This window comes from Amblyomma mixtum, chromosome 5, assembly GCF_055824585.1.
Source record: "Amblyomma mixtum isolate Tamu chromosome 5, ASM5582458v1, whole genome shotgun sequence".
Lineage (NCBI taxonomy): Eukaryota > Metazoa > Arthropoda > Arachnida > Ixodida > Ixodidae > Amblyomma > Amblyomma mixtum.
This window is the reverse complement of record NC_143016.1, coordinates 151,131,545-151,147,288: the sequence shown is the minus strand read 5'-3', so window position 1 is coordinate 151,147,288 and position 15,744 is coordinate 151,131,545. Positions and strand designations below refer to the sequence as shown.

At 44.9% G+C, this 15,744-nt stretch overlaps 1 protein-coding gene across 1 annotated transcript in view; it reads left to right on the top strand.

The window, feature by feature from the left end:
- The window catches only part of LOC149344159 (transcription termination factor 2-like), a 50,705-nt gene extending 38,441 nt beyond the window's left edge, over positions 1-12,264 (top strand). The window contains 5 exon segments of the mRNA XM_089546180.1: positions 1,508-1,569; positions 4,142-4,298; positions 7,689-7,771; positions 10,186-10,260; positions 12,098-12,264. Coding sequence (XP_089402306.1) covers positions 1,508-1,569; positions 4,142-4,298; positions 7,689-7,771; positions 10,186-10,260; positions 12,098-12,233 — 513 coding nt within the window. The 3' untranslated portion in view covers positions 12,234-12,264.
- The last annotated feature ends 3,480 nt before the right edge of the window (positions 12,265-15,744 follow it).

The window sequence follows — 15,744 nt, the reverse complement described above, 5'->3', positions numbered from 1 at the left end:
ACTCAAGAATTACCGTAAGCGGCTTTTCCCTGTCAAAGGACCCCCTTCCAGCCGATGGCATCGGTCAATTCTCATGACCCTGCTAGCATTTTATCAGATTCCCCTTCTAATTTAATGAAGCACAATAATACACCTACGTTAGCAGCCCGGAGGAGGGCTAGCCGTCTTACATATCTTTATTACAGTCTTTCCGGAAAGATTAAGCTGACCATCCCAGAATCTGTTAAAAATCCTAGTGCAAGGACAACACGGCATAAACAAGATCAATCTTTAGCCCCAATTTTCGCTCGCAGTAACACATTTAAATATAGTTCCATACAATCACAGAATAGAATTCTTTACCACATAACATATTTAAAAGTAGTGATTTTGTGAAAGAACTAGGAAGCCATATTTTGCATGCTTCATGTATCCTGTTTTCCTTGCAAAAGAGTTTTTCATCATGAAAGTCTCATTCCTATCATACACGAGATCTATTGTTGGCTTTTGCTGCCGAGCAATTTTTGTTTCTTTTTTTTTCAGAAGTGTGATGTTTCCCATGTGTTCTTTCTCGCGTTATATATGTTCTTTTTGTTGTGTGCTTACCCCTCCCCTCCTGATAGGGCTAAAGCATTGGCCTGCAGTATGTCGAAACAAATAAATAAGTGAAGCATGACAATTCAGGGACTGGGAGATGAAAGGGGATAGTTCCCTCCCTGCATTGTCCACCGCTCCTTGCATTGTGACACTAGCAGGTTCATGAGAATCGGCCGACACGCCATTGGTTGAAAGGGGGTCCGGTCCGACTGTAGGCCTTCGTATATTTTGGGGATTTTTTCCTGTCCCTTGAAGTCCAAATTAATATGGTTTGTTTTGACTGCTAGTCATGCTATTTTGTTAGTTGCCAGTTACATGCCAGTTCGTGGATTTCTTTTGTGATTCATTTTGCATGACCGCAGTACAGGTTGCATGCCATTATGTTGCCTAAATCGAGCTGTATACATTTCTCTGTGCATTTTTTTTCCCATATTTCAGCTGCAAAGACCATACATTATTTTGAAATTATTGAATACGTTTGTCTGTTCTCGCTTTCTGAAATTTTTTTCATGTTGAAAACAAATTCGATGTTCAAAGGCATTTTTTCTTTACATTCATGTTTGATTCGTATTTAAGAATTTTGATATTCGCACACCCCTATCTTTATGCTTTGTGTTACATTATGTGGACTGCCGTGCACTCTATGAAGCTTGCAAAAATTTCAAGTATCTCGCAGCGCTGTAAAGGTTGCGTGTATTATGCACTATGGCATTGCCTTTCTTGCATAATGCTCAGCTGATGTCTCGACCTAGAACTCTGTCAGTGACTACACCCCTGAGGCTGACTACAGATTTTTATCCCTGGTTTCTTCATTCTTGCGCACTTGTACTGCTGTCTCACCGTTATTCTCTTATTCTTTCTCTTTATACATATGTTCATCCTGTTGGCCCCCGTGAACGTAACATCCTCTTCTCCCTCCTGCTCTGTGCAGATCAGGGCCCTGCTTGACATGCTGGTCAAGGTCCAGGAAAAGTCCAACAACCAAGACAAAAGGTGAACGATGAGCGGTGGTGTTGGTGCTTAGGCTAGTTCCAAAGTGCTTCTGCCAAAGCTTCATTGTGGAGCACGTTAGGCCTAGCGACACTGCGCAAGCTGAGCGCAATGATCTGCTGTCGCCCGGTGTGCCGATGGGCGGCACATCACTGCAAGAAGCCTGCCACCAGCTTGGGTACATTCTAGTTTCGCTTTTGCACCGTAGGCGAGTGTCATGACAACGTTTTATCTTTTTCCCGTCTAGTGCACCCCAGCACTGACCTAGTACTACAGGCAGTGTGGCTGACGGCGGTGCTAGGCGTAAACTAAACAGAATTATACTCTACCAGTTTGTTTGTACCTCTTGTCGCGAAACGTCTTCAAAGAATCAGAGCAACCACATTTTTGGCATGTCGCCTAAAGAATCAATTTCAACGTGCAGTGACACGGGTGCACGCGCTCTCAGTCCGTGCTGAAATGCCCCCAGGCAGCACGTTCTTAGTATGGGTTTTCGCAGCACAATAGCTGGGACGCTTTTAAAATGCATGTGGAAAAAGTATTAGTTTTGACAGCAAATGTAGCGGGTGCGTTTATTACTCGAACACGTCCATTTTTGAGACTTCCGGAGCACCAGGAACATGTGCCACGGCGCCGATTTCAGAAATGGTGAAACACCGAAGCTGGCAGATTTTTGGAAAAGAAACGTTCATGAACTAGTATCCAGTCCAGTCTGTCAATGTTCTGGCCCAATATATCGTGACGGCGATGCTTCCACATTAACGAAATTTTTCGTGGGTCTTGTGAATTTCATTGAAGTGGGATTCTGCAGTAGTACTGTGATAGCCACAGCAGGGAATTAGGTTGTGGCATCCTCCGGTACTGTGCTTTAATTCACGTGCTCGTCTCTAAATGAGCACAAAACTGCACATCCTGTGAGAAGCTGTCCGGATGGCCCACTGTTTCTACCCCATGCAGAAATGAGAAGAGGACCTGACAAGTGGGGTAGCTAAACTACACCAAGGTTTGTCGGCAGTAGGCTTGAAAGGGCTGCAGCCAGGTCTTCTGTAGTTACTGTCTGAGTGAGTGCTTACACTTGGCTTAGCCTCGTCAGTCTCTTTGCAGTTGTTCATTGCAAAAAGGCAATTAAAAAAAGAAAAGCGGGATAAGTTTGTCCAACCAGAGCTCTTGTAATGTCAAGCATAAAGGCATAATGTAACAGGTTGTTATTGGGCCATCACAGAAGGAAGTATAAAAGAGCTATGTTGCATAACTGCAGCGTGACATTGACAAAAGAAGAAAACTGACTCATAATTTTCACAATAAGCACTGCTCTTTAGGCATAGGCTGTGGTGCGATCCTGGCCAGCGTTGCTAGTAAGGATAGCAAAAATTAGGCTGTCAAATGTGGTGACACTGTGCCTGTATAGTGTTATTTTCATATTTTTATTCTTCCACTTGTTTTTACAAGCAGTACTCTGCTAAGCGCTTCTGAACGTGCAGGATCTAGTCCTTTGATGACATAGGCTCTACCTTGTTTTGAATACAAGCAATCTACAAGTTTTTAGATAGCCTTCTGGCTCAGGTTCTTGTCATATTTCATACTGAAGTGTAAAAGTGTGTTGCAGAGCAGAGCAGCGCATGTTCTCGCTGTTTCCTTGCTTGGCAGAAATGGTTTTGTCTGTCTTTATCAGCATGCCTGTTCTGTAGAAACGATGATGTGCCCATCTACTTTAATCTGGTTCTTGTAATCATAATTTCTAGCTTTTGGTGACAGAACAGCGATACAGTGCACTGTGATGTGGGAGGCAGTGTCGCATCACTTCTGAATTGGATGCTCAGACAAACGCCTACTTTTACTCTAAACACCAGCAAGCAATGGTCTGGCACAAAGTTTGGGAGGAATCATGCAGATACTGCTCAGGCATCCTCCTTTGTACCGAACAGCACTGTGCATCAGCTTACGGTTAGTCTGACAGAGCAGCATTCAAGACCTGCTGTTGTGGCTTGGTGACTGCGATGGCAGTAGCAGCCACAGATTTATGGAGGCACATTGCTAAAGTTCCTGTAAGTGCACTGGAGGGGGATTGAAATCAGTCCGGTCGAAATCTGTTCACTTGAAATTGGTCCAGTTGAAATCAACTGTAGCATACTGCTGTGTCAGGATTGAACAGCGTGCACAGGATGAGAATACAGAGAAGAAGCGAAAAGACACGAGTGCTGACTATCAACTGAATGGTTTATTGGAGTAACATGTATATGTATGAAATAACAATCTGACAACCAAGTGCACATGTTTCGCATATGAGATCACTGTCATCAGGCAGCTTTGTCCAGATATGCGATTCCACGGGGATGAATCTTAGTGATCTTATCTACAGTGATCTTGTCTGCGAAACATGCGCACTTGGTTGTCAGATTGTTATTTTATACATATACTTGTTACTCCACTAAATCATTCAGTTGATAGTCAGCGCTCATGTCTTGTCGCTTCTTCTCTGTGTCCTCGTCCTGTGTGCACTGTTTGATCCTGCCATGCACCAACCAGCTCAACTCTCCGTACTTATACTGCTGTGTGTGGTTGATGGCGCTTTCAGCGTGGTGGTGTCTCGGTGGACGTCGTTGCTGTCGCTGGTGCGCCAGCAGCTGGAGAAGCGGGGCATCCCCTGCGTCACCATCCAGGGCAGCGTCCCAGGGCAGCAGAGGGCCACCCACGTGGCCAACTTCAACAGCCGTGACCAGGGGGGACCCAGGGTGAGCTCAGACACCTGAGCCAACACGGCAGCTGTCCTCTGCTCTCTCCTGGTCTGGAGGAGGGCCCTTTGCGGCACTTGGCCAAGGTGGTCGGTGCTAACAGCTCTTCTGGATCCCACACTCGTCACAGGATGAGGCTTACCAGAGGAGCAGGCTTATCAACCCTGAAATTATTGCCATCAGGATGCGAAGTGTGTGTGTGTGGTGGCTAAGGCATCCGCTAAAACAGGCCTAGTTGCAGGAAGTGCCATGGGAGGGCATTAGTGTGCCTTGTAGTTGCCAGAGTTAACACAGGAGGGCACTAGGTGCAAGACTGCGTGACAAAGGACCAATAAGACGGTACGGCAGAGGTAAAAAAATGGTTGGCATGAGAGCCACGTGTGTTGGATTTGGTGTGTTGTGTCACCACCAATTATGTGACAGGACAGTCTAGTAATTAGTCTTGTTATGTTGACAGTAGTCATGTTATCCATTTACAGGGGGCAATAAATAAACCCTAAGCGCATGGCACTGTGAATGTGGATTGTATTGCCATTGTCATGTGTAATCTCCTATCAACAGTATGCTCTGTGGTTGGTGTGTTGCCATATGCTGTGTTTTGTTTTCCTCTGGATTTGCTGCTGTCATGGCTTGTCATGCTCTAGAGGTGAGTGTGTTGAAATTGTTTACTCACTTCAGGGCTTCTGTCATCTTTTTGAACCACTGTAGCATCCGAAAATTTTAACTAAGTGGAATGCTAGGTGGCGCACATAAATAGCAGCCAGTCAAATATGGTAGTTCTCAGTTCAGTGGCTGCAGATTACACTTTAAAAACTTTTCTCTTGGAGGAAATCCACTTTATAGGCTTAAAGGGACCCTGAAATGATTTCAATGGCCGTATTCTACTACAGCAGATCTGTAGAGGTGGTCTTTGTGGGTGTTCGAGTCAAATTTAAAACCTCTGCGTGGACCCTGTAATTTACAAGCAATTCTTAAAAATTGCTGCTCGTACTAACTAGCAACCGATCAGGGCAACATCTCACCACACATTCCCTGCCCCGATGACGTCAGTGAGCAGTCTGGGTGAGCCCACTAACGTCATTGGGCGCACTCAGGTAGCGTGGGCGAATGGATGGGATGGGATGTTAGAGACGTCCTGGCCTGTTTTCTTTATTTTTTTTTCTGACGCGTTGCCATGTATGAGTTGAGGGGAGCGAGGAGGAGCATCATTTTTAATTGCTGATGTCTTCGTTGTTAACGAAGCTAGCTTAAAAATTTTTTGCGTTGCGATTATGAATGAGGAATACCGATTGCTCTTATGCTTTTCTTAACCTCAGTATGTACAGTCGGGGACAAAAGTCTCCAGACCACATGTTCCTCTAACGAAGCCGATAGCTCTGCTATTAGTCGGCGGCCGGAGACCACACTTGTGGAGGTAAAAGTTAAATTTTTGTTCTTTCATCTCCATAAGTGCGGTCTCCAGCCGCTGTCTGATAGTAGAGTTATAAGCTTCGTTTGAGGAACACGTAGTCCGGAGACTTTTGTCCCCGACTGTATCATTTCCTAATGGGCTTAGCAGCAGAGCAGCATGTACTGGCAGGCGCACCCAGTGATGGTCACGCCGATGTGCCATCGGAGGCTGACCTGCGCTCAGAGTAAATGCTCGGCAGCAAACCCGGAGACCCACTGCCGTCAAGTAGCTGCAGCATCGTGGCACAGTTCCAGTGCAGGCAAACAGTTTTAACCTGGCAGCTTCAAAGGCCCTGTTTGATTCACTTCGAATGGTGGCTGCGATGGAGCACAATTTCCCTTTCGCGCAGCAGACACAGGAAGAATCAGCCCCACTAGATGATCAGTTTGTATTACTGCACGCTGGTACACTCAATGCACTGATAGAGCATGCACTTTGCCCAAATTAGGCCCAGCAGTGAAATTGGTGTTTCCTGTTCTTCTTGTGGCCCAATTGACTCGCATTGGTCATCACAACAAAAGAGAGAAAGAAAGGCTTCTGAGGTGAATTTCAGATCAGTGCAAGCTGTCAAGATCATCAGAAAAGGGCCCACTGCCTTGAATTGCCTCCGGGCTACAATGATTGGCTCTTATTGTGGCTGCATCATAAGGCCTATCAGGGACATCCGAAAAAGACATTCAACCTGGTGCAAAGGCTGTTCACGGGTGCTGCAACTGCAGTCAAGGAGGTGTACAGCAAGATGCAGCCATCCTGCCCAAACAAAGTCACAATTGTTAATGATGGCACACATGTGGCCACACATTGGTGTAGGTTGTGTTAATGAGTTTTATACTTGCCAACTTCCAGCTATGGTGTTGTAAGCGATTATCAGAAAGTAACCCCAGCTGTAATGCATGGAAAGAGCACCATCAGAGCCAGAAGAACACGAATGCTGGCTTAGGGCAAATCCAGGTGGAAACTGCGCACGTGCTTTTCAGGAATTCTGTCAGCAGGTGCGGCCTTTGCTGCAGAAACATCATACAAGATAGTGACAGCCAGCCATATCTAGCACTCTGCTAAGATGACATCATGAGCGATGCACTGATTTTACGTGAAATACGAGCTCCTGCTACTACCAAGAATCTGATCAAGACGATGACAGAGAAGGCCGACCTACCTCTGGTTGCCGTTGACACTTTGTATGAGATTATTAATTATATCACAACCTTAAAGCAGCTCGTTGTCAGCAGGCTTCCGGTGAGGCACACAGACCATGCTGAAGAGCTAGGGAAGAGCCTCGTTAGGGTTTGCTTTGAAAAAGCAGACATGCAACCTTCAGTTATCGAAGCAATAAACACCACTTCTCTCTTCCTTTGCATTTTTGGCTGTAATATGAAAAGTCCACTTACTACAAACTTCTGTTACAATGAATGAAATCCAGGCGACCGTCAGGTTCGTTCAGAAAGCTTGTGCTGTTCCCTGCTTTGAGCACTGGCACACTCGAGAGAAACTATGAGTAGGAGGATTTGAGTGTTCGTTCATAGTGCATAAAGGTGTTAGTCATTTCTCCACAGAATCCCTTTCTTTCTGTTCTGTTGTTATGCCCTCATTTTCAAAGAACAGAAACGTACACTCCAACGTGATTTGAAGGTGATCACTTCAAAGCTTAACCTCCTCAGATTAAACTGCTCTCACGCGGTTTATACTGGATAACCTTCACGCGGGTAACCTTCAAATTGCACTGGACTGTACCATGTGAAGAGTACTGTATTGAAGGAAAAAATTCTTTATGGTGTTTTTTTTTGTGCTTTATATAAATGATGTTACCATTTTCTGATAGAAAAAAATACTGTTTTGGTATGGCTTTTGCATAAAAAAGCCCATTATGGGGTGAAAGAGAGTTGTCAAAAGTGCGACTGTTGGTACCCACCAGCTATAGTGCCAGTCTTGTGCCTGTGCAGGTGATGCTGCTCTCGCTGGAGGCCGGAGGTGTGGGCCTCAACCTGGTCGGTGGCAACCACATGTTTGTGCTGGACGTTCACTGGTGGGTTTCCTCCGTTTCGTTGGACTGAAAGGCATGATTTGTAGGGGTGTGTGAATATTCTAAACTTCCAAATAGTAAACTAAATGCCCTCCAATTCAATTAAATAGTGCATGTCCAAATTTATTTGAATTGAATATGTTTGCAAGCTTTCAATTATTCTTCGAATAATTGGCACAGTGTTCAAATAAGGCACGCCAAAATTTTCTTTGCCAGCTGTTTTAAAAGCAGCACCTACTCTGATGCCTCACAGCTTGCTGCCACGATCGTTCTGCACAGGACGGATGGTTTAGCGCAGCGGTGTGTTCCATTCATTTGGCGGCATTCATAATGCTCATGCGTGTCCTCCAAGATTGGGCGATGCGGCAGGGCTCGGGCAAGTTTAGCAAACCTTGCATTGATTCCCAGTCTTGGAGGCCATGGCTCACACATAGCTCTCGCCCCTCTCATCTACTGAAGTGTGGCTCTATTTACTCACTGTCGTCAGCAGTAGAGGAAGGTAATTTTGCCTGTACGTACAGCACGGTGGTCGCGAAGTTAATGTAGAAACCTCATGTTGCCTGCCCCTAGTGGAGACCAGAGTTGCATCTTTTGACAGCTGCAGCTATAAGCAACATACCACACTGCTCTCCTCGCACTTTGCTCTTTTGCGCGATTAATTGCGTGGTATGAATATTCGCTACTTGCACAAGTATTTATAAAAACTTTCTATTCATATTTGATTCGGCTTTGAGAAACTATATTCGCACACCTCTAATGGTTTGCCTGTGAGCCAGGCATGCTTGGCCTCTGAGCACACCTTGTGCACAGCTGTGAGGCTAACATGCTGGGAGTGTGTGGCGGCAAACTTTTCTGCTACGACAAACCTAGTTGTGAGCAGTGCTACCAGAAGGCGCTAGTATACCTTGCAGTTGTGAGAATAAACGCAGGAGGGCGCTAGGTGTGAGATGGCATGTAGAATGGATAGGACAGAACAGCAGGGGAATGAAAATTGTAGGTGTGACAGCCACATCTGTTGAAGTTGTGTGTTGTGCCATGGCCAAAGCATGACATTTGCGCAAGCTCTAAGTCATTCTCTGCCGACGGCCTGGAGCAGGTGGCCTGCCCATGTGGTCCTGTGATGTTCTCAATGTATCTGGAAAGGGCCAAAATCACACATGAAGCTTTGTTGTGCTAGCATATTTTTGGGTATGTAGTGTTCGGAACGAATGTTTTCAGGATGAGCAAAAAGTGATCTTGGCATAGATATGCAGTGTCTGCCAACAATAATCTCATTTTGCTGCCACACATTACACACGTGGGTGGGGCTTTCACCTCCAGAAGTTCGGTCTGGAACCACCAGATAACAGAGATAAATGCAGTGCTTTATGTAGTGTTTGTTTTCTGTGTCGATGTCCTTTTATGTGCGTGGTCTTTGCTAAGTATAGGCTGCCAACTTCTTCATTGGTTGTACTTCTACACTAGCTTACTGCTTCTGCTGAATGCTCAGCTCATTTGTCTGAAACCGTGTGTATAGTGTATAAAAGTTTGCGCAGCGGAGCGAAGCTGTGTGTCAGGCAGTTTGGTTGTGGTAGAGATGTGGGTCCTTGTGATCAGGAAAGCCAAAATTGGAAGCTAGTGGATGACAACAATGTTTCTGCCGCATGAGGACAAAGAGGGGGCCAGCCAAAGGGCGAATTTTCCATGGTTTGTCCGGTTGGTCTCACTCTGCAGTTTTGTGTACAACGCTGGTTACCCCTTCTTCTTCCTCTACTTCACCGAGAGTAGGTTAATGGCGCTGTAGTATTGGGCTGCCAAGTTGCACAGCCTTGCTTCTACCACGTCAACCACTGGGACCAGTTCATAGACTCTGATAGGCGTGCCATGTCACTAGTCTTGGAACATACGTTCATATCAGTGAGCTAAACGCGTCACATGCATACTAGCTGCACTCTTACAAAAATAAGCTTGATTAGCCTTGGGCAGATTTGTGTTGATCCAGGACTGGAATTTTGTGAAAACTTGACAACCTTGTTGAGCGATGCTGAATGGTGGCTCTCAAAATACTTCTGCTACTTTATGTTCAGAAAATTGTTTGACATGGTGTAGAATTAAGAAAATACTGATTGTCATTTGGGGCACGTCTGATCTGAAGTCCAAAATGAACACGGCACCAACAGGCGAGGCTGTATTGATTGAGGCTGTAAGGCAATGGGAGGATGTTTTACATCCTCTCTCTTAGTTGAAAACCGAGTTGGTGTTTGCACCATTTCACAGCTAAAACGGACAATTTACATGTTCTCATGCCAGAACGATTTCTTGCCTTCCATATGCTCAACCAAATACCATCCAAGCAAAATTGTGAGCTCAGCACTGGTTTACCCGGTGTTCCCGAGTGGTGTGACTTTCTCACTGTGACATTGTTACCATTCCTTTAGGAACCCTGCCCTGGAAGCGCAGGCTTTTGACCGCATTCACCGTGTGGGCCAGACTAAGACGGTCGTCATCAACAGGTGAGCCCAAGCTGTGCCCCCCAAGTGCACAGGGGCAGAGCTAATGACACTGAGTCACACCTGTTACCTTAGCAGTCCTGTCCACACAACGGACGAAATCGCGAGTTCTGTCCATGGATGAAGCGCCGCCTGCGTGACGTGACGTCAGTGATTCTGCCTTGTCCGCGGATAGCAGCAGCGCACATTCTGCACATGCGGTGGACAACACAGTCCACTGTGTGTCGAGCATGTGGGCTGCTGCTATCTGCGGACAAGGCAAAACCAGTGATGTCGGGTCACGTGGCAGTGGATGGGCCACCACATGGTCATCTCCAGGGCCCTCGAACCATAGTCTGTCGACTCAAAGGCCAATTAAATGCTACTGCACAGGCAGCTCTGATGGCCATTGAGTCAATAGTCTATCATGTCAACGGAGCAGCATGGCCTTCGAGAAGTGGCTGCATGCACTCTGGAATGCAGAACACTCGTAGCAGTGTCATCGTTGAAAAATGCGGAATATCAAAATATGCAACTTATTAGCAGTAGTAGTAGTAGTAGTAGTAGTAGTAGTAGTAGTAGTAGTAGTAGTAGTAGTAGTAGTAGTAGTAGTAGACCTTAATTCGATCATAATTTACAGGCCGACTACGCCGCAGTGGCTCAGTGGTTATGGCGCTCGGCTGCTGGCCCAAAAGATGCGGGTTCGATCCCAGCCGCGGCGACTGAATTTCGATGGAGGCAGAATTCTAGAGGCCCGTGTGCTGTGCGATGTCAGTGCACGAACCCCAGGTGGTCTAAATTTCTGGAGCCCTCCACTACACCGTTCCTCATAGCCTGAGTCGCTTTGGGATGTTAAACCCCAACAAATCAAATTTACAGGCCGAGCATGTCGACTGCCTGGACAGCATATTATGTAGAAAATAAACATGCCAGGCGACAAAACACTGCAGCAAGCGTAACACCATTGTTGGCAGCAGCCATACAAATCCAACCGACACCAGCTTCCTCAGAAGTGCATGAATGCTACTAAAGCTTGTCCAAGACAGAAAGTTTATTTCAAGAGTGATTAATATTACTGTAATGAATAAAAAGTTTGCTTTTAAACAATTTCAGGTTAAAATCGTTGGTTGATTGCTAGCACGCCTGCAAGATTCTCGGCGGCGACGATGGTGCCACACCTTGGCATGACATGATAGAATGTCTCGAAGGCGCTAGAGTTTGCCGCGTAGCAGTGGCATAGGTCCTTCGAGTTCGATAATGATTGAGAATCTCAAACGCCCTAGACTCGACGCCCTTTGAAAGAGCCAGTGTGAGAGAAGTATAAAGGGGCGCTGAGGAAAGCTCCATCTAGTTTTTGTTCTTTGTAAAAGTGGATTGTTTGGCTCTTTGTGGATGTGCTGATGCTTGTTCAGCAGCAGTTATTGCTAACGCAGTTGGGTTTATAAAGTGAGACATTTTATTCCTGCCACTCTATTTAAACTCGCGATATCAATAATGAAAAGTACTTAGTGATCACCGAACTGAGGTGGATGGCAATGTGGCCGAACCTCAGAGATCCACAGCTGCAAAAGGAGCGGTGAAGGTTGCCAGCGGCATTAATACGTTCATTTTTGTCTTTTTGTAGCTTGTAAAAGCCCCATTTTTAGTGGGAGTAGTGCCTCTAGCGTTAGCATGCAATATTCTGTCAATAGAGCGCTTGTCTCGTTTGTCTTCTGTCCCTTGTCTGTTTTTGTCGCGCTACAAACATCCCCTCAAGCAATAGAGAACAACTTCGATTTGTCCCTAGTGTCCCTATAAGGGCGTGCAACTGCAGTGTGTAGGAGCTGCTGTCTAGTCTGAACTCTCCGATGTTTGCACCCAGGCTCATCTGTGCTGGCACCATTGAGGAGCGCATCCTGGAACTGCAGAAGCACAAGCAGCAGCTGGCAGAGTCTGTCGTCGGGCGGCGACGCCTGACTGCCGATGACTATGCCTTCCTCTTTGCCACCAGTTCCTGACCAATGGGCAGCTAGTTGTACAGAAAGAAGTGGGGTGGGGGAGGGAGTGTTTTGGGTTATTTAATAAAACTTTGCTATAAAATGCTGCTGCTCATTGCTGCACTTAGTTAGCTCTGTGCGCAGGGCCAGTCTCAACCCACCTAATACATTCACCAGTTGGTAGTTAAGATTTCTTAGCTCAGTGCCAAAGTTGGATGCAGTCACCTGTATAGACCGAAAACAGCATGACAACACAAATCTGTCTGTCAGGAATGCAAGACCCCCTTTGGCCTTCCTTTTGTTTCGTATATTTTGTAGTGCTGTGTCAACGTCTTATTTCTAATCCAGTATTGATCAGTTAAATAATAATTTAATTTTTAAATATAGTAGACTCATGTTAAGACAAACTCGGTTAATCAGTTAAGGGGGGATGAGGGTCTTAAAACTAACTTTTTTATTTATGGTTCGAATCTCATGAAATTTTGCACACAGATGTGTTTTTCTCTTCTGATACCAAATATGTAATCATAATTGAGCTGGTGGTTTGAAGTCTTACAAAGTCTAGAATGTAATTAGGTAATTAAAAATGAATAAAAAAAAATAAATAATTTCTTACACAGCTTTAATGAACTTTCTCACTGCATTTTGTTGGTTTTATATACATGAATTGATAGCCAGAGAGTTCCCATACCCGGGGACATTCTTCGTTTTTTTCTAAAGGGATGTCACCGTAATATACTATGTCTAGAGTAAAAGGTTGTAGTACTTGACACTGCAACTCGTTAAGCTAATTGTAATTGCTATTTACACGTGGCCTGAACAAAAAAGTACGAATGTCATCGGAGAGGGAATTCGCTAGCTATCAATTCATGTAATTAAAGGCAACAAAATGCAATGAGAAAGTTCATTAAGCTGCGTAAGAAATTACCTAATTACACTCTAGAATTCAAGATAACTTTTGATCTAAGACCACCAGCTCAATTATGACTAATTGTTGGAATCAGAAGAGAAAAACGCTTCTGTATGCAAAATTTCATGAGATTCGAGCCATAAATAAAAAGGTCAGTTTTAAGACCCTCCTCCCCCCTTAAGACTAATTCCCAGATAAGATAAACAATGTGAAACCATTTGTTTGGTTTCCCACATAAGTCAGTGTAAAAAAAATCCACTTAAGACGAACTGTTTTGTGCGTGCTTTGCTTAAGACAAATTTTCCCAGTGACCGCGAACCATGGCGACTGCGCAAAACGGTGCTCGTGGGGCATTTGTGCAACATTGTCAAGGAAAGAAAATATTAAAACGCTTCCTCGCAAGAAAGTGCATTCCCACAACCTTCGTGCCAAAATGCGGAGAAGCTGCCTTACAGAAGCCCAGTTTCTTGGAAAGCTTTCTTGCCGGTGCAGTGAAGGCATGCCACTCGACATGCTTCCGGTCTCTTAACATTACACCTGTCATTTTTCTTTCCGTAGCTTGCTGCATTGTCAAGTTTCTGCCCCATAGGTAAGCACCGGTTGGGTACAGCTGTTATGTACTCTTCAGCTGTCCATGGTGCATTAAATGCTTCACTATTATCCTGTAGCTGAAGGGCCATTTTATTCACTGTTTCCATGTTGTATAGTACATTTGGACACACCCAGCATGCTCACATATCATTTTGGGGCACTTCTGTTTATATGAACTTTGTCTTGAAGGGAGTCCACTGTGTCTGACACTTGGATGATTGGATGTTTCAAACTCCAAACAGTTGCAGCCATGTATTTATAGCCTCCAAACTTGCATTGCCTCAATTTTATATCAATCAGCCAAATTGCTACACTTAGGCTAACCTGCCCCAAACGGCACTGTAAATTTTTTGTTTTCCCCATGTATTCCCTGTAGAAACTTCTGACACCCAACTCTCAGTCGCACGGTGTCTGCCTGCATTGTGCCTGCTGACATGTTGGTTCAAACACCTGAAACACGCTTGCTTGCTGGTCATCACCAAGCAAAGAAAGGGCTCTGAGAAGGACGAAATTCTATAGGCTAGCCTATTTTGTATGCAGACGGTACTCGAACAGCTGTCATTTGGGTTGCATTCGGAAGCAATTTTCGAAAAAAAAAAAAAAGCGTACCAACAGCAAACAAAGCACGCTGGCCACACAGGCACCTATAGCTGGCAAGATGCCCATACAAACCACATTGTGTTCATCAGCCGTCCTCTCTAAAGACATGCATATCGCGTCTCCCTGTTTGGACTACCGGAAATACAGAATGCTTAGTCGCTAAAGTGCAGTGAGCATAAAAAATCTTTCTGGTGGACGCAGGATTCTTCAGCGAAAGTGTTACACGAGTGTTAAGCGAAACCGAAAGTTAGGTGAGTTTGTGCACATTCACGATAAAAAAATGCGCGAGGGGAACACAAAGCATGGACAGGTCAACGCAGGACAAGCACTTGTCTGTGACATCCTGTCCATCCTCTGTGTTCTCCTCTCGCTAGTTTTCATCAAGCGGGGGTAACACACGTTTCATTTCACAGTACTTGCAAGCTGCAATGAAAATTGCTGCACATAGTGTTGTTGCGTCATGTAGCAGTAAGGCCATCAAGGTTCAGCGCTACAAGAACTGTCTAGAACAGCGCAAAAGCACAGACGGGACACATAGAACGAGAACACACAACAGCGCTGCTCCAGCGCTCGTGTGTTCTCATCACTCGTTGTGTGTTCTCGTTCTCTGTGTCCCGTCTGTGCTTTTGCGCTGTTACTTGAAAAAGAACTTTCTCTCTGTATGCACACATTTTATTCACTCCCATATGCTGCAACTAGACTGTGACATTGTTAAGTACAGGCTGGTAAACAAAGGAGTGAAAGAATATTGGGGGGGGGGGGGGGGGGGGGGGAGTGGATAAACATATAGAACATAAGCGAGTAAATTCTCTCACACTTTAACCAAGATTTTTTTTGTTTTGTTTTGGAAGGAAGGAGAGCATACTGCTTGATTGGAATTCAAGCTGCATCTTCACTATTAACATGGAATTAACAGCCTTAAATTAACATTGAAGACGAATGAAATGTTACATAATATAGTCTCGTGGAGTACCGCATCCCCATAGAAAATTAATGCAAACAAAACTAAAGTAATTTTTTTTAGATATGAAATAAACCACTAGACCATCTACTCAGCCTCCCAGTCTTACAATTGGTTCAACACAGATTGATACAACCTCCTCAGTGAAGTGTCTTGATATGGTATTCCAATGTAATATGTCAGAGGATTTGCATATTCATACCCTTATTTAGAATCCTGCCAAATGCACAGATATGCTATGCAAGGTACATTTTCTATTGCCACTTAATATCAAACTTCTACTTTACAATGCTCTTACTTCTGTCTAACCTTTCCTAATCTCACTTGCTGTGAGGCACGACATCATCTTTAAACACACACTGATTACAGAAAAAAGCCGTCCACATTATTGCGAATGTCCAGTTTTATGCCCATACCCAACCTCTCTTTTCATCGTAGAAAATAACACCAGTTACGGGAACTCTACATTG